The sequence below is a fragment of the Dipodomys spectabilis genome, unplaced genomic scaffold (assembly GCF_019054845.1).
Source record: "Dipodomys spectabilis isolate Male_0828 unplaced genomic scaffold, ASM1905484v1 ptg000046l, whole genome shotgun sequence".
NCBI classification, from domain to species: Eukaryota; Metazoa; Chordata; class Mammalia; order Rodentia; family Heteromyidae; genus Dipodomys; species Dipodomys spectabilis.
Window position 1 is genome coordinate 1,988,833 of NW_024870723.1, and position 20,142 is coordinate 2,008,974.

The 20,142-nt window shown below is 40.2% G+C and overlaps 1 protein-coding gene across 1 annotated transcript in view; it reads left to right on the forward strand.

Annotated features, from left to right (window-relative positions):
* Pappa (pappalysin 1) overlaps window positions 1–20,142 on the forward strand; it is a 223,955-nt gene that overhangs the window by 94,729 nt on the left and 109,084 nt on the right. Inside the window, exons 8-9 of the mRNA XM_042678753.1 lie at window positions 7,503–7,631; window positions 14,356–14,447. Of these exons, the coding sequence (XP_042534687.1) occupies window positions 7,503–7,631; window positions 14,356–14,447 (221 nt within the window). The remainder of the gene's footprint in view (window positions 1–7,502; window positions 7,632–14,355; window positions 14,448–20,142) is intronic.

Below are 20,142 nucleotides of genomic sequence, written 5' to 3' on the forward strand. Positions count from 1 at the left end.
GGTTCACGCCTGTAATCCTAGTTACTCTGGAGGCTGAGATCTGAGGATTGTGGTTCAAAGCCAGCCGGGGAAGGCAAGTCTGTGAGACTCTCATGTTGAATTAGCCACTTAAAAGCTGAAAGCAGAGTTGTGGCTCATGTGGTAGAGTGCTAACCTTGACCACAAAAGCCCTGAGTTCAGGTCCCAGGACTGGCAGCCCCCACTCCCCAAAATTTAAAGGTAGCACTCATGTAAAATTGGAATCAAAGAATGTATCGTTATTCCATATAGGAAAAACTTAAGTATGTGTAACTTTAATGAATAAATATTATCGCTGGTGGCTCACGCCTGTAATCTTAGCTACTCAGGAGGCTGAGATCTGAGGATTGTGGTTCAAAGCCAGCCCGGGCAGGAAAGAAAATGCTAGAAAACCGGAAGTGGTGCTGTGGCTCAAGCGGTAGAGCATTCGCCTTGAGCTGAAGAGCACAAGGACAGTGCCGAGACCCAGAGTTCAAGCCCCACGACCAACAAAAAACATTAAAATAAAATAAAATAAATAAATATTAAGAAAAATTCAATTAGCATAATTGTAGTTCAGATGAGGAAGGCCGAGTTATTTTAAGTTTTAGTTCTCATTAAACAAAATAGAATATAAAAACAACTGGTATAGAACACAATCTTGGAAGATGCACCTTCCATTCCCTCACTCCATGGAGGAACATTTGCTGTCTCTACCATTCAGTACTGCCATCAAACCAGAAGTAGAGACTACTACCAAAATGACCTTCTCAAAGCAAGAATCGCTATGTCATTTACCTGGAAAGTCAATCTTCCCCCTTCTCTTTACTTTGCCTTGCTCTTCTCCACTTAAGCCATGCAATTTTTTTGAGCACTGCTTTCATAACATTACCCTCATCAGCCACAGCAATAGCAAATCCCATGGCCTAGTGCAGCCTCTGCACCTACATATTTTAGGGTTTTTAAGAGCCATCAACTTTAACACCTTCTCTTCAGCACCAGCCTGTAAGCATCCTAAAGACAGCCATATATAATTCATCCTGCATCCCAGAGACCTAGCATAACCTCAGGATGTTTCCCCGAATGCTATCTATGTAGCTAAGGAGCTGAATGAAACAACATCAAGTTATTTGTTCAGAATTTGAAAAAGTCTCCAAAGCCATAAATGTAATTAGTGTAAAGCTTGCTTATGTTAGGCAAGATTTGAAGAAGACAGAAAGAAAGAAAAACTTATTCCTGCTATGTGCTTTTCCTCACAAGCCTCCTCATGAAGTGATACTACAAACACATGCTAATGAGTGTGTATGCATGCACCAATACTGGGGTTTAAAGTCAGGGCCTGAGCCCTGTCCCTGACCTTTCTTTTTTTCTTTTTTTGATCAAGGTTAGCACTCTATCACTTGAGCCACGACTCTACTTCCAGCTTTTTGGTGGTTAGAGATAAGATTTTATACTTCCATGCCTAGGCTGGCTTCAAACTCTGATTCCCAGATCTCAGCCTCCTGAGTAGTTAGGATTATAGACATGAGCCACCAGCACCCAGTGCAATATCATTTTTATACAAATTGTGTGTGTTCATACATGAAAAAGAGTGTTGGTAAATATGCCTTGTAACCAACTCAAGGTAATGGAATGAAAATAATATTTTGTCTATAAATTTATGACTGACCAAGAGTCAAAAATCTTATGTAAGACACTACCAAGCCAAATTCAGTAATATATCCACATATTCACATGAATATGCACACTAAGCCAATGCTATATAATCCCAAGATGAGAGATGACATTAGTATTAGTTGAACTAATGTACTTCAAAATATTAGCAAATTAGATTATATTTTTGGAAAATAGGAATCCTGGGCTGGGAAGGTGGCTCAGTGGTAGAGGGCTTGCATTGCATGCGTGAGGCCCTGGGTTTGATTCCTCAGCACCACATAAGCAAAAAAAGCTGGAAAAGCGCTGTGGCTCAAGTGGTAGGGTGTTAGCCTTGAGCTGAAGAGCTGAGGGCAATGCCCAGGCCCAGAGTTCAGGCCCCACGACTAACAAAAAAAAAATTAACTCATTAAGACATAAAACAAAAAAGAATATATATCTATGAATAGGTAAAATATTAAAAGTGCTCATTTCTATCATAGGGTCAAACAGAAAAACTAGTAAAGTCATTGATCTCACCCAGCCTACACTGAAAAGGAAGAAACAGTAATGTGGTTTACCTAGAGTGTTATGAGCCCTGGGTTCAATCACTAGCAAAGGAAGGAAGGAAGGAAAGAAGGAAGGAAGGAAGGAAGGAAGGAAGGAAGGAAGGAAGGAAGGAAGGAAGGAAGGAAGGAGGGAGGGAGGGAGGGAGGGAGGGAGGAAAGGGAGGGAGGGGAGGGAGGGAGAAAGGAAGGGAGGGACAAAAAGCTATTGTTGCTGGGTGCTGGTGGCTCCTGCCTGTAACCTTAGCTACTCAGGAGGCTAAGAACTGAGGATCACGGTTCAAAACCAGCCTGGGCAGGAAAGTCCATGAGACTTATCTCCAATAAACCACTAGAAAACCGGAAGTGGCGCTGTGACTTAAGTGGTAGAGCGCTCACCTTGAGCTGAAGAGCCCAAGAATAGCACCCAAGCCCAGAGTTCAAGCTCCATGACCAACAGCAACAACAAAAAAGGCTGTCATCTGGTGAAACTCCGTGCAAAAATTAAAGAAGCATCTACAAGTTGTTAGAATTAATTCAACAGTCTATGAAGACTTCTAAATATGAAATCTAGTATAGCTCAAATATTTTTATCATTCCAAACTATTGGAATATACAAATTCATTCAATGTACAATGTACACACACTATATATATATATATATATATATATATATATATATATATGTACATATATATATATATATGAGAAGCTGTTATTTCTTATAATACCAATATCTGTAAGACACTTAGATTAGGAATGCTTTCCTTATAAATAGCTGTAGAGACAGGCAACAAGTTGAAGGAACAGTGTGTAAATTGTTGGGCTTACAGAATTTCCTTCAAAATCAGAAACATTACAAGGTATTGATGGCTCACAAAGTAAGACACGAGAGTCACAGATTTGAGAATGACTCTTGAGAAGTTATTTGTGAATAATTGCTACCCAGTATATATAAATGCATGTCATTAATACACAACAACCCACTTTAAAGTAGGCAAGTGGATGAACAAGCAATCCACATGGCTAGAAATGAATGTAGTAAGCAACTGTATGAAAAGATACTCAGACTTAGCAATCAACCAAAGACAATGTAATACAATAATTAAATATAATACGATTCATGGAATGTTTGGCAAAACTGAGTGTCAGCAAAACCCCGAAGCAATGGGAATTCTACTGATTAACTTGTTAATTGCTGCATCCATTTGGAAAAAAATAATTTGGCAATAACTAATAATAAACTTAAAATACAATTACTTCTCAACCTAACAATACCAATTTTGTTCTATCTTCAGACAACTCTGGCTCTGTGTAGGAATCTTTACAGCAACATTGTTACAAATAATGAACAAAAAGATGGATTAAATAATAATATCAATAACAATCTAACAATCTATCAAAATAATGGCCAATTAAAGTGTGATCTGTGTGTAAGGTAGAGCATTTTGTGTCAATAAAATTAAGCAAGTTAGATCCACCTTCACCAATGTGTATAATCTCTAACCAATACCGATGGACAGAAGGGAGCTGTGTAAATAAGTATAATCTATAACATTCAAAATATGCAGCTTAATACATCAGAACAAAAATGTGCCTGAAATGAAAGTAAGATACAAGAGGCAGGCAAAGAGATACATTCAGACTTTATCAGACTATATAAATGTTTTAATTTTTTATTTCTATCCCACCCAAAATCAAAAAGATATGAGGAAAATGTGGCCAATGTTATAATTTGACAAAGCTGGAGAGGAAGTCTATGAACATTTATTGTAGTGTTCTCTGTACTTTTCTATGTAATTGAAATATTTTTCCATTAAAACAATCGTAATAGTATATATTAAGTCTTTGGCACATCATGAGGGGCTCCAAAAGTGATTGTTTCCTTCCTTCCCATTCTTGGCTACAAGCTGGTATCCAGAGTGCCCAGGCATTACCCTCTGATTCTTCGCCCCAGGGTGGACTGGAATACTTGGGCTCTTCCTGAGCCAGAGACATCCTGGGTGGTCTCACCCATGTATCTTCCAGATCAATCTGGGTGGTAGGTTCTGACTGACACCCATCCTTACTGCAGAATTTTAGCAGCAGAGGCAGATTCTGGCCTGTAGAAATGTTCATGACAGAGAAATAGAAGACAACATCCTTGTTACTATGGATTAATACTAAGGATTGCCTTCCCAACTCCTATTTAGTGTAGAATTAGATGCTCAGAGAGAAGAAATGGATTGTCTGAAGCCAATAAATCAGTGGCCGACACAGAGAACTGTGTCTCCCAGATTGTAGATCATACCTCTGGGCTCTTCCTGGTTCACAATTAGGACTTCTGATTTCTAGCATTCTGTATTTTATACCTCATAACAGCTGGGACTTCCATGCCTGGAAAACACTGTCTTGGGATAGAATTAGATTCTTTGGTATTTGGTGTTTTTGTTTTTCCACATAGGCTTTTATCCAGACTGGCCTCAGACAGCAATCCTCCTATTTCTGCCTACCACTTACAGGTGCACACCACCATGCCCAACCAAGAATACTTGTTTCTAATTGTCAGAAATACAAACATAAGTTAGACACCTGTGAAAGAACCATGGCCTGGATAACAGTGACAAAGACAGGGCACAGAACGTGTTTGTCTACCTTTAAACTGGTATTTACTAAAGAGGAGAATGAGGAGGGCAGGAGAGAGGGCAGAATAAGAAAGAGAAGGAAAGCTCTCACAAAGATTAGCTTACCACTTAAATATTTCAACCACAAATCAGGTTTACACAAACCACACCTAAGAAACAGCATGGAGAATTTATCACACTAACATACTTTTTATTTTTTTCTAAATATATTGTTATTGCAGGGGTGATACACAGACAGGTTACAGTTCCATAAGTCAGGTAATGAGTATATTTCTTTTTGAACCCTGTCACCCCTTCCTTCTCTCACTTCCAGTCTCCCCACAACCCAAGCTGTACAGTTTACTTTCCACATAGTATCTAGTGGGTAACACTGTTGTATTTGTTCACCGTTTATCACAACTTTTTCTGTGCTCCCTCTTACCTTCCCAAAGACAAACTAACAAAGAAGACAAAAGGAAAAGACAACAACAACAACAACAACAAAAATCTCTTGTTTCCATTTCTTGTAGCTCATTTTGCAAAGTATTCTTTTATATGCTCGTACTGCCATGCTTTTCCTGTGAAAGTACCCTTTCTGTTCAGACAGTGGCCACATGTCCTCGGTGGCCTGGGATGGAGCCTGGAGCATACTTCTAAATTTTAGAGCAAAATCAGTTAATATTTGTCATGATTATCTTGCAACTTCATGCATCCCCTACAAATACCACTCTTTCCCTAACTGCATTTCAGTTTTAAGTCACAAGATACACACACACATACACACACACACACTTATTATTCTACATGAAGATAAGGCAGCTAATAAGCTTTTTTTAAAAAAAAAAAAAAAGTCTGTATCTTTATCAACAAATTGACCTTTAGAGGTTTACAATTGTTTATATGGACCTTGTCTTAAGATATTTATGTATCGGCTCATTTTATCTTCATTAACAGAACCTTAACGGAATCTGCAGGGACTTCTGGTCTACCCTCAACATCAGTAACTGCTCTAGTACTCCTAAAACAAACTCCCTTTGGAGGATAATAGATCTAACATTCTCAAAAAGGTGGTGTTCCTCTCTAGAATCCTTCACTGCTCATAAACTCCAATACATCAGAGAGTGAGGAGACCTTTTCTGCCTATGCCCTGCACCTGTTATCTTGGTGGCCTTATCCAAACAGCCCCTGTCCTAAGAGCAGCTGAAATAACAGAGAGGCAGGAGAACTTGAGACTTTTTTTGACATTGTCCTTTTGTTTATGAAATCCACCTCCATCCACTCTGGAATCTCTTCATTATCCTCTTGTGTTTTTTTTCCCCATGCTAGATTTTTATTATGAAGAAATGTATACTTGGTACAGAGAGTCATGAAGACAAGGAATAACATCTCCTTTTGAAAAATGATGGAAAGGGAAAGATAGGAGTAGACATTTGGTCATCTATATTTGCCTTGGAGTATAAATAGCGGCAGCCAGGTTCATTTGGTGTTTCCTTTGTGAAAAAATCAGGATAGGCATTAAGAGTTTTTGAAGTCAATAGAGAAATATCATCCTGTCATGTTGGAAATCTGACAGGAACCAGCCCTAAAAACTACAATTCCAGGACAAGACCTTACACTATGCACACAAGTCGAATGTGGGGATAAAGGAGACAGGATATAGGATATTATTCAATGGCATATGGTTGCAAACAAGTTGCTTGAACTATCTATGTCTCAGATTCATCATCTGTGAAATTAACATGAAAGTACAAGTATTCATGTACAAGTGTATTGACTCTCAAATGAGAAAACACATAGAAAGTGCATTGCCCAGGGCCAATACTAGATTAATACATGCTACTGTTATTATTTCAGACAAGAATGAAAGACATTGGGAGGATCATGTGATAGAGAAAAAGAGAATTGCTATAGATGCAACATCAGGAAAGAGCTTGCTCATGCATACTGGGGTAATTCTGCATGGGTTTATAATGAGAGGCAACAATCAGATAATGCCCAGGGAATCCCATAGCATAATTTCCCACTTCAGTGCTTTTGCTTACACTATGTTTTTTTTTTTTATCCTGGATTGTTTTCTCCCAAATACTTTTCTATGGATCACATGTTATCTGTTACTTTTCTAGCATATTTGGTATAGAAGTTAAAAGTCTCTACATGTTTATCCATCAGTTAACACTTGTTTTCATTGGTGTATAACAGAATGCATTAGTCAATACTTCACTAGATAATAACTAACTCAGTAATTATCTAGTAAGTTCACTACATAATTATAGTAAACTGAATGTGTGTTTGATTTCAAAAAATGAACAAGGCTAAAAAAGGTATGGTGGTGCACACTGTAAGTTCCAGCACTCAAGAGGCTCTATCAGGAGAATTATGAGTTCAAGCCAGCATGAGCTATATTAAGACCCTGTCTTAAAAAAAAGAATGAAAGGAAGAAAGAAAGAAAGAAAAAAAAGAAAGGAAAGAAGGAAAGAATGAAAGAAAGAAAGAAAGAAAGAAAGGAAGGAAGGAAGGAAGGAAGGAAGGAAGGAAGGAAGGAAGGGAGGAGAGAGGGAGGGAGGGAGGAAAGAAAGAAAGAAGAGAAAAAAGAAAGAAAGGAAAAAGGTGGGGTGGGGGACAGCAAAACTAGTAGAATATATTTGGTATAATCGGTTTTTCTTTCCTGACATGCCTCACCTCAGATTATGTTTGTCTAGCTAATTGTCTTCTTTACATTTTCTAGGGATCTGAAACTTGGCAGTGTGTACCAATACCAGATTATCACCGTTTCAGGAACCGAAGAGAGTGAGCCATCATCTGCTGCCATATACATCCATGGAAGTGGATACTGTGGTGATGGTATTATCCAGAAGTAAGTAGTTGTAAGAGGAGAGCACAGTATATAATGAGGGCAAGATTGTCAGAGTTCTTAGAGAGAAGAGCTAATGAGATTCTAATCAGTACATGATCTTCGAGGTGCTAATGATCTCCAGCCAGCTTCCAACTGGTCTGCAAGTCATTTACTGGCCTTCGAAGAAAACCAGTAACTCTTTTGGAACACACAGTTCTCAGTAGATGACTTAGACAGAGGTACCATTATGTACTTACTATCATTTTTCTTCTGTTCTTACTTTGTCTTTTTACTGTCAAAACCCACAGTCAGTTAACGGGATAGAGTTCATCCCAATTAAAGCCATTTTTGAAATTATTTTTCTGGTTGCTAAGACTGGATATCAACAGTTTCAAAAATAGGTCCAAGGGTCATAAAAATAACAAGATATTCTAACATACTATTATACTGAAACATAGTACCCCAGATTGAATATGGAATCTGACAAGGAGTTCATGGGAGAAAATGAATCAGTGAGTATAAAGATTCCAACCCCAAAAAGAAATTCTGATTAAAGAATATAAAAGTATATGTTGTAGATAGGGCTTTGATGGAATTTTCAGTCCATCCTATCCCCTCGGTCCTCAGGACAAGATGCTAGACACCTGCCTAATAGGAACTAGCAGGAGATTTTGAGTTCCTTTCCTCCTGAATAAGCATAAAAATATTTTCTGGCATGAAATTGCAAGGGCATTTCATTTTTTTCTGTTTTTGCTTTTATTTTTCCTTAGAGGTGGAGACAAGACCAACTATCATTTCATTCAAAACTAGATTTCTTATGGCTGAAAATTCTGTTGCTTATTGCTGTTGTATCAATTTGTGTATCATACCATCAACGAAGAGGTTTTTCTTTTTAAAAAAAAATGAGTGAGAGATTTAATGATAATCATTATGTGTGGAAATGGGAAAAAATGAGCTATTGGCAAAATTCCTCCATTAAATGGCCCTGTTGGGTGTCACATAATATCTGTGCAACCTGGGATCGCAATTACTCCTTCTGTGGGGGGAGGGGTGGTGCCTCACAGTGCCATGAAACCACCCATGTACAGACGGTGGATCAGCTAGCTCACAGGTGTACATATATGATGGGGAAGGGGCAGGGTTAGCCTTCTTCCTGTCTGTCACTAAACCTGATGTTACAGGGAGAAAGAGCAACCTAATGTGTTATTGGCAATCGTGTGGGTCTGTGAGGTCAACTAGAAACTTCTATTTTGGGATAAAGGGAGCAGCTAAGAATAGAACATGTTACAGTTGTAGGAGTAAAAAAATAAGAGTTTGCACATGAATGCCTATCCACATAGACAGTTATTGCCCAGCATGATGCTTTTGGATCTTGACTAATATTGAAGTAAATAGCAAATGTGAGATCAGTGAGATCAGATGAGGACCAATGAGTTTCTTTTCTTGTTTGTTTTTGTTTTTTGTTTTTACTAACCCTCAAAAAAATGTGTACAAGAATCTGCTTCTGTCCCCCAGTGAAGGATGTCAGCTGTGAGTAGAAAGTAACAACTCAAAATCTTTAAGTAATATATATATATATATATATATATATACATGTACATTTTTATATACAACATCAATTCTGTTTTATTTACTAAGACAGATGAAACTCGCAAACACTGTCTGCATAAACAGTGCAAAGCCCACTGTATGTTCACTGGTCAGAATACTGATTACAAACATTCAGCACGCACTCTTGTTCTTCTGATGTAATGATCTATATAAGGGTTGTGCTTTCCCCCATGTTTTCAAGACTGATGCCAATTATTCAGTAAACAAGTATTAACGTACACTTAGGTAACTTTCAGAGAGGAGTTATCTGAATTTATCTGGTATCTTTGAAGGTTTGATTTTTTTATTTTTTACTGTTTTTAAACGAATGACTTCAAACAAAATTCCTTATTGGCACTGAGGTTTGAGCCCTGGGTCTGATCATTTCCAGACAGGCTCTCTACAACTGAACTATACCTCCAGATCTTTTTTTTTTAATTTAATGTATATTTTTATTGTAAAGATACTGTACAGAGGGGTTACAGTTGCATGAGCAAGGTAATGAGTCCATTTCCTAATAAGAATTGTTACACCCTCCTTTATATTTCCCCTACCATCCCCTCCCTCCCCACTTCCTTAACTCCTTTCTCCTCTTTTCTCTACCCACCGCCAAAGTTGTAAAGCTCATTTTCAACGTACTGTCTTATACATCTCATTGTTACAATGGGTCATCCTATATCCTTATTTCAGCATTTTTTTATTTCCCTTCTCCTCCCAAGTAAGAAAAATGTATATACAAGATGCAGGGCACCAGAATCAAATATAGTGACCTCTGTTGTACCATGGGGGAAAAATATACAAAAGAAAAAAAATCACATAGTATATTATATGTACATTAAGAAGAACAACAACAAAGATAAAACCTCTTGTGCCCCTATCCTGGGGTTCATGTTGCTTAGCATCGTTATATGGTCATATGTACATTTTTTTTTTACCTCTTCTGCTTGTCCTAAACATACTAGTTAATGCAGATAAGGGAAACCATGGGACCTATGTTTCTTTGAGTCTGGCTTACTTCACTTAATTTTTTCCGAGTCTTTCTATTTCCTAACAAATGGGGTGGTATAATTCTTTCTGATGGAGGCATAGAATTCCATTGTGTGTGTGTGTGTGTGTGTGTGTGTGTGTGTGTATACATACATTTTCTTGATCCATTCATCTACTGAGGAGCATCTGGGTTGGTTCCATATCTTAGCTATGGTGAATAATTCCAGTTCTTTTTTGTGCTGTTTATCTTTTATCTCACTTCCTGCCAGACGATCATACCCAGTATCTTTCTGTTGAGACTGAGCCTCAGTTATTGAAATCCTACTACTCTCAATCTCAGCTATAGCTAAGATTATGAATATAAACCATGGGCATCCAGAAAAAGACATTTAAAAAGCTAACACTGATAATGCCAGTAATGATCATTAGCACAATTTCAAGTGGCTTCCTCAAGCAGATCCATCCAGGATATATATTTATGTCCTGAATATCCTGTGAGTTTAATTTCAAAAGAAAATAATCGAGATGTTAATATTGGAGAGATAATGTAAATTTAAGTGTTGAGTTATGGTGTTTGCCAAGAATGTATGACTTAAGAACACAGAAAATAAAGCTGCTCGCCGGTCTGAGCATGAACTCTACAGTGAGCATTGTGCAGGTAAGAGCCACATCCAAATACAGCGATAGAATGTGAAGACAGAGTTCCCAGTGCAACAAAGTTGGGGAAAGAGGAGCCATTCATGCTTCTCTCCCACACAGAGGCCTGTGCTTCCAGCTCAGTTCAGAGAGAAAGTGTCCGATTGCACGCTGCATATCAAGCTGCATGCCCAGAAGATTCAGAAAATATTTGCAGTCACTGCTGATAAACCATAATTGTGATTTGGCATTTTCTAACTTGGCACAAATAATTTTTTAATTGACAGATTGGGAGCCTTAATTTACAATTAATTCCATCCTTGTTGGAGCCAGACACAGGCACCAACACTACAAACTACCATTTTTCTTACCAATCTGAAATGGCAACCATAACCATGATTGATTTACAATAGTTTCCACAACTTAATGAAGCTATTTAATTGGGGGGGGGGGGGGAGTTAAATCTAGATTCAGTATTCTACACAGATAGACACCAAATACTTAGGTTTTCTGTAGATAGCAGGTATATGCTATACTTTGTAGAAAACTGTATGTAGCTAATGGATCTCATCCTAATGAAAAGAGAAAGGAATAGAGGGCAAGAGAGAGGGAGAACAGAAGGAGGAAAGAAGGAAGGAAAGAAAGATGAAAAAGAAAGGAAGAAACAATAGAAGGAAAGAAGGAGTGAAGGAAAGAAGGAAGGAAGGAAAGAAAGGAGGAAAGAAGGAAGCAAGCACGGAGATATAGAGGGAAGAATGATGGAAGAGAAAGAAGGGTAACATGAAGGAAAGAAGGGGTGTCATCATCTTATTTATAGGAAAAGGAATTTATGAAGAATTATGGACACAAATGATCTACACCAAATTTCTCCCAAATTCACCTTTAGTGTAAAGATGGATAATTCTAATGATAAGAATATCTGTAAACATTTACTTATTGGGCCTCTGTCACATTGAGACATCATGCTACCTGTGATCTCCTTGATTCTTCCCAACAACGGCATTGGATAGGTCCTATTATCGTATTTTTTAGAAGAAGACCCCTAATGTCCAGGGACTCTAGTGGATTCCTCAAGCTTACACACTCAGTAAGGAGTAAGTGACACATAGGACCTGAGAGCTAGGTCCTCATTTGGAGCTATCGTTGGGTTGCTCTGGGGCCTGATGACCCCTCAGAACTAACAAATGAGGGAGTGGCTGTATGCTGCCTGGTACAGCCCAGGCATTATGCTGGGCACTGAGGTAGAAGGATGACAGATTCTCTTACTCTCTTAGGCACCTCACAGCTTCACATAGGCCTCAAGTAACAGACCAAGGCAGTCAGTTTGACAACTTCTGTGATGGATGGAGCAACATGTCTGTGAACACAGAGAATGATGGCTACTCACCCAGGCCTGTGAGGTCAAAGGAGGTTTCGCAGAACCATGCTATCTAATGATAGATCTGTCATGCCTACAAGATATTTGTGGTGACCTTGATGTTTGGCTTAAACCAGTAGAACATACTGGTGATGGAAAGCAGGTTGGAAATATTCTTTGTGGCTTAGGGAACCAGCCCAGGTTTTTTGGTTGTTGTTGTTTTTTTTTTTAAGTCTCTCCCCAGATAACCCACGAAATAGCTAAGAAGTAAAAGGGTCATCAGCAATTGCTGTCCTGTCCTATAAGATTCTCTGGCAGAGAAGACTGAGACGGGAGTATGGAGGTCTTTGCTCATGGGTTGCCAAGAGAGAACCCGGGTGGTTCTTTGGAGATCAGTGCAGTGTCCTAGGCCATCTTAAGGATTGATTGCTAGGCACTCTCCTGCTACTCTGACACCTCCTAAAAACAACAATCATTGCCTGGTGTTAATCGCCTTGGTCAAAGGAAAGTCTGAGGCTTTTTCCATGCTGGGACAGGACCCAGCTGGTCTCTGAAGAGACCTCCTAAGGCAAAGTGGGAATGAGACACGTGATTCCCTGAGCACCTATCTACTCAGTATGACACTTGAAGTTACAGTCCCTTTTTTGTATCCAACACAAGTAGTGGGGCAACTGTCTCCATTGTAAGACAAGAAAGTGAAGCTCTGAATCTGTAAGAACACCATGCAAAGAAAGAACTTTTCTACACCATGTAAATGTGTTCTGAACTTTCCAAGATTGTAGCAACTTACACACAAGTAGCAACTCAGAACTTGATGTGTGGCTACTGTGAATGAAGAATGGGATTAGCCTAAGTCATCACAGAATGATCAGATGGAGAAGCCAAAGACGTAAACAAGATTATGCAGTTAGTTTGGAACATAGGGTTCTAAAACACAGATTGTCTGGTTCTGAAAGGATGGGAACATTCCAGAAAGTTGCAGTCTATCTAGTCTTTCAGTTTGTGCTTTTCCTTCTCCTTGCTCAAGCTTAATTCAGAAAATGAGTAATACTTGTTTTCTGCCCATGCTAAAATCATCTTTAGGTGATGGAAATAATTCCAAGGAAAACAAGCAGGGTCAGAGTTAACTTTCAATCAAAGATTACTAAACAAGAGGATGTGAGTGAAAATAAACTTTCCTTTTCAGTGTACTAAGCGATTTAGGGAAGCTGTCAATTCAAAGAGTGAGGGAGTCACATTTACATTGTTGGAACCCCAAAATTTTCTTGCAAAATCCTTTTAAAATCAGAAACACAGCCAGGCACTAGTGGTTCATCCATAATCTTAGTTGCTGTATTTAGGAGAGTGAGATGTGAGGATCATGTTCAAAGCCATCCCAGGCAGAAAAGTCCATGAGACTTTTATCTCCAATTAATTACCTAAAAGCCATAAATGGAGCTGTGGATCAAGTGGTAGAGCACTAGCCTTGAGAAGAAAAAAACAAAAAAACAAAACAAAACAAAAAAAATCCCTCAGGGACAACATCCAGACCCAGAGACACACACAAATACACACACACACACACACACACACACACACACACTCACTCACAATCAGAAAAATGAAGACAGCATGAGATTTTTCTTTTTTCTTTTTTTTTTTTTGGGGGTCCGGTCGTGGGGCCTGAACTCTGGGCCTGAGCGCTGTCCCTCAGCTCTTCAGTTCAAGGCTAGCGCTCTACCACTTGAGCCACAGCGCCACTTCTGGCTTTTTTCTTTTTGCTTATGTGGGGCTGAGGAATCGAACCCAGGGCCTCAGGCATGCAAGGCAAGTGCTCTACCACTGAGCCACCTTCCCAGCAACCAGCAATGAGATTTTTCTTGATCTGTTCCTTCCTTGGCTTAGTTTTCACTCAGTTTTTACTCCCGACTGACTTGGTAACTTAAGGAACTTGAAATTTTAGAGAAATAACTTTGAAACAAGAATTCTACTTTGTATTCAGAAGCAAAAAAATAAGGCAATTGTGATAGGAATTTATAAATCTACACCTTTTATGAAACTTGCTTTGAACGTGAAGAAACAGGTGAAGATAAAGGGACTCTCCTGGAAGGTTTATGGCCCATGGAAGGACTTGTCCTTGTCCTGCCCATGTTATGAAATGATCTACTAAATTTCTGTTCTGTGTCCACTGTGCAGAGACCAAGGTGAAGAATGTGATGACATGAATAAGATGAATGGTGATGGCTGTTCCCTTTTCTGCCAAAAAGAGGTTTCCTTCAATTGCCTTGGTAAGTCGTTACCATGTCCTGGCTGGTTGGTTATTTATAATCATGATAATTATCTATAAATGATGGTTCACTCCTTATATTACATGCTTATTGAGTGACTCCTATGTGTTAGGCACTGTTCTAGGCACCAGGGAATACTGCAATGAAAATCAAACAAGGAACCTAGCAATACTGAAGAATAGCTATCTCGGTCCCTAATACATTAGCGTCTCATAGATGATGGAGATGACAGGTGAATTTATTTGATCATTCTTTTCTTCATACTAACTCTCCAGGATGGCCATTACCATATCCATGTAGGATTTTATTCTTTTTTTAAATTAAATTACAATTTTTTTGTGTCAGTCCTGAGGCTTGAACTCAGGGCCTGGGCACTGTCCCTGAGCTTCTTTTACTCAAGGCTAGCCTTCTGCCACTTGAGCCATAGCACTACTTCTGGCTTTTTCAGTTTATGTAGTACTGAGAAATTGAACCCAGGGCTTCGTGTGTGCTGGGCAAGTACTAACCCACATCCCCAGCCCAGGATTTTATGCTTTAGAGGTAAGACAAATCAAAAGCTAGGGGAAATGGTAAAACTTGCCCACAATTACACAGCTTAAAAAAAAAAAGATTAAAGACAGAACCCAGTCTTGAACCTGATTTTGTCTGATTCTCAAATTTGTATTCAGCCCATTTTGCTATGCTATCTCTAGCTGGGATCCAGGAATTTCCAGAATCTTCATTGCAGGCTGGGAACTGTGGGCAGTCTCTCTGATCTGCCAGAGGAGAAATAGCAGACCCGCCTGTGTTTAGAAAGCAAATGTCCTTTTCCCACCTTGCCCAACTCAGATGGGAAATGTGTTTTCCTCTGCCTTCTAGCAGTGTCTGAGCGATCTTGTTGTTTCAGCCCCACTTGGGAGGCCCTGACCAGCCCAGGGCCAGTAAACAGACAGGGGTTGGGGGAAGGGATGGAATTTTGAGCTGGCCCAGATGAGATCATACTTCCTTTAAGATGCAAATCGATACCTGAAGATCAAAGGTCCCTGGGCTAATCCCTTGGGCTAGAGGTGAAAACTAATCACAATTCATTTGCAAGTACAAAAGACAGAGGTGCACTCTCTGAAAAGGAAAGGGGCAGCTACAGTGGGGGGTGGAGGAGGGGGAAGGGAATGAAAACCTTGGTGGGAAGAATTTACTCTGAAAGGCAATTTTCTAGGAGGACTAAAGGGAAGGAGATGTCATCGCGTCCTGGCATCTGCAGTGCATTACTGGAGTGTATGTTTAGACATTTGTTCTCATAGATTGAACTTCACGAAGGCGTAAGAACCTTGAATCACTTACCTTTAATTTCATTCCCAACACAAATTTATTGAGCACCTACTGGCTCCTTTGTACCAAACACAGGGTCTATATACATAACAAGGGGTGCACTGCAAATGTTTGTGTTTGAGGTGGGGGGTGGGGTAGAGGAAGAACAAGGAAGAAAGGACTAGGGAGTTTACAGACACCTTAGGTCTTTCAATTGCAAGATATGGCTCCCTTCAGTCTTGTAATTTCCAATGCATATCTGATTCCTCCTAATTGTGGACTCTACTTGAACCTTACCATCACCTTCCTCACAACCAACTGACCTTGCTGGAAAATATCTGCCCATTTTAACTCACTTGACTGTGGCATATAATGTAAAGGCTCTGGGAAGGAAGTGGGATGTGGTAGAGTTAGGAGATGGTAGGGATGATTCCTACAGATAGAAGCCTGTGGCCCATGGAAAGGGTCTACGAACTATGGTCCACGTGCCAGAACCGGCCTACTGTCTGTATTTGTAAATAGACATACTTCTTTTTTTTGTACATAGATCTATCTCTGCTCTCACATTACAGATTCAAGGGATTACAAATGGTTTTAGCCTATGGCCCAAAGGAACAAAATATCTACTCTCTGGCCCCTTACTGTACACAGTATGGCATCCCCTTGAATTTGGATATTTGATAAGTGTTGGCACCGGACACAGACAGCAAATGAAAATCATGACACTAGTCACGGTTTCTTAGAAGAACTGGGGACTGGAAGAAGCTTGTGGAGAGACAATGAGGCTGTGAATCTAAGTCTAGCTTGCTTGGCCTGGCCTCTTGAATGTCACTTCCTCCTCTGTGTTGAAATGACTGCTCAGGATTAGATCCACTAGGTTAGATGGCGATGCCTGATTGATCAGGAGGAAGAGGAGGATGTGCATCTTACAGACTTTCATTCTCTACTGGATTCTAAGGGCTTGGCTCCCGCTTGCCATATTTTCTGAACACAATACACTAAGCACATTAATAAACTCGATTCTCAGGATAACTCTTAATGGCCTGCTTTTACAAAACAGAAAACAGAGGCATGGGGCTGTAAATGAAGGATCCAAAGTGACATGGTATCGTTGGAGTTAAACCTGGAGAGTCTTGACTCTGAGCCTACCATGGCAAGCTACTTGCAGAAAGGCTGCAGAGCTTAGGGAGTGAATGAAAACCATATCATTATGAAGCAATTCATGTAACAATTTAATGGGATGGAAGGCAAAATTGTCAGTAGTATGGATGATTTCCAGGGAAGGCTCTCTCTTACTTACCCCAGCATACTGAATAATATTTGTTTTTAGGGGAAGAATCTCAGCTGTGCCCTCCAATTGGCCATTTAGAACCTGATTATAGACACAGAGACACAGGCATTCCAGACAGAATGGAGTTCATCCAGAGATCTCAGCTCCCAGGGACCACATTTCAAGGACAAATTCCATAGCTTGAGTCTAGAAAATCTTCTTAAAGGAACAGCTAAAACAAAAATGAGACAATTTGACCCAGAGTCAGCATTCAGGTGTCAGAGAAGTGAAACGAGAGTGTCAATAGCTTTGCTGAGGAAGATATTATTCTCATTATTATGTGTGTTTAAGACATTATGTGTATGTAAGAGAACAAGTTTAAGCAAGAATGACATGGGTTTACAATATAGCTGTGTGATGTTGGCCAAGCCTCAGTGTTCTCATCTAGAAAATGTAAAAGCCCTCAAGCCTGTCTTCAATATTTGTGGGTATTTGCTATCAGAATCCCTTCCCTAGATTTAGTGAATCTCATTTTCATGGTGAATAAATCCTTCACTAGAGCTGCTGACCATCCGGACTTCTCCCAGTTACTCTGAAGCTGGAATGCAGACACCACAGCCTAGACTTCCCCATTCTCCTCCCAGCCTAGACTTGCCCCACAAATAGACACAACATCCTGGGACTTAGCATCTGAAGTTGATGGTGATGAGACATAGGAACTCTCAGCCCATATTTAATGAAGATGGAGGGAGCATTACACTCATGACAATTTTCAAAGTGCCAACGAGGGACAGCATCTAGAATCACAGCTGAAGTAACGTAACAGCTGTGGATCTCTGCACAAGATGGGTCCTGGGGCTGAATCTTAAACCTGGAATAGGAGGTGTCATAAGATGCAAGGCTAGCTCTTCAGCCCTCCCAGGGAGTCCTCTATTAAGAAGCCATCCAAACTGGATTTCTGTGGATTACGATTTAAAATCCTATCTGAATATTATTGTATCATAAATACTGTGTGGTTTAGTCCAGTGTGGAGAGTTTGGATGTGTTGGGTGAAGGGAGGCAGGAATTGCCAAGGACATCAGCCATGACCATCCTTTATGAAGAGCCATTACGTTGGATGGTAGCCCTGGGCTAGGTATCATTATTTCGTGTGAGCCTACTTATGAGCCCTCTTGTTTCCATGTGTAGATTTGAAATCTTAACTGACCCAAGCTCACTCCCTCTCACAGAGGTGTAAATCCTGTCTCCAAGTTAAATAAAATCAGTTTTCCTACCCTGCTGCTGCTTCATTTATTACAATGGCTTCCTTCCTTCCTCCCTCTGGTTTTCTTCTCTTTCCTTTTTTCCTCTTCCTCCTTCCACTCTTCTTTGGCTCTTTCATCTTTACTTTTCTCCTCCTCCTCTTCTTCCTCCTTGTCCTTCTCCTCCTCCTCTTCCTCCTCCTCATTTTCCTCCTCTTCCTCCCCCTTTTCTTCCTCCTCTTTCCTCCCCTCCTCAGCCTTTGCTCTCTTTCCTCTTCACCCATGCTGCCCATTTTGCCCATTTGGAAGGGTTGTTTTCCCCACAGTCAATAACATCAGTGTGATGATGAATGACAGATTTACGGAGATGCCCCAATCACTTTTCAGAAGCCCACACATCCAGACAGATCCCCAAGGTGCCATTGTGTTATTATGCAACACCCCAAGGACTTCCCTTTCCCATTTTCCCACCCCCAGTATCCTCATTCACTAGTACATAATAAGTCACTTATTAAAACAAACACCACCCACAAGACCTCTTGGGCAATGCAGGCTTCATCCCCTCTCAATGTGGAAATTATCTTGTCCTCTTCCCCCTTTTAAAAATATAACATACACCAGGCCCAGAGCTTCAGTTAAGAAACGTGGTATCAGTGAAATAATAACACTGCCCCCCTGGCCCATGCTGGCTAGAAGCATTGTTCAGCAGCAGTAGGGATTCTACTCCAAGGCACTGAGTCATAAACTACAGCCAGGCTGCTGATAAAAGCTGAAGGAGGGAAGGTAATGGTCAAATTAGTCAGACAAAATGCAAAGGATCCCCAAAAGGGGTTCTACTTAGTCATATATCTTGAGTCAGAGCTGGAAACATGCTACCTTCTGAGATGACATTTAAGCCATTACACGAGATGCAATGTGGGTTGTGTTTTGATTTAGTACCCTATGGGGTCTCAGGGTAGCTCCATTCACATTCCAATTTAGATGTAGAAGCCTGTGCTGTTTTAAATCCCAAAGCAACAGTTTTTCCCTCCCTTGTGAAAGAAGGGGGACTGGGCACTCTCTCTCTCTCTTACTCCACCTGATATTAAGGAAGTCCCAGTTTGTCAAACAGATATTTCAAAGTTTGGGAGGAGGGTCAAATCCTGCCTGATACTGATATATCATTTCTTTAGCAAAACAATGTGAGAAGGACCCCCACGTCTTCATTCTGTCTCCCAGACTTGCAGGCACTTTTTCTCTTTTTCTCTTTCCTTCCCCACTCATCTCTCTGCCCCCTCCGGCTTCCCTCAGCCTCATTTTGTCTATGATCTCTGACACAGTTTCTCTAGTCCTGTCTCAGAGCCAGGACCAGTAACTCAATTAACACTCCCTATAGCTGCGTACCCACCCCTCCCCAGTATGAGGTAGATAAGGGGAAGGACTGAGAATCAATCTGGCTCCCTACCAGTTACGGGGAGGAGCAGGGGGTCACCAAGCCTGTAGCCCCTCTGTCAGCTGCCCTGGCCTGTGCTGAGCCCAGGCGAGAAAGGAAAACAAGAAGATGAATCGCCATGTCTTCTTGGTGGATGTTCCAATGAGACTTAAGACCAACAGTGATTAAAAAGGAAAACAGTCCAGGCTGGAGGGAAGGAGAATAGGGGATGAATGGGCTCTGCTGGGAGCTGCATTTATTATTATTTTTCTTTCAAACAATGTGGAGTCATAATAGACCATCCACCTCTCACCTTACAAAAACCTTAAAACCTAAGAAGCAAAATAAAACTTTCTTCTGGCTGCATGAATTCATTCAGACCTCTCTCTGTGGAAAAAAAAAAAAGTAGGTAATTCCCCCAAAACAGTTTCTTAAAGAATAAGAAAAAGGTTTTCTTGGCCTGAAGATAGATCTTTGAAGGAAGGG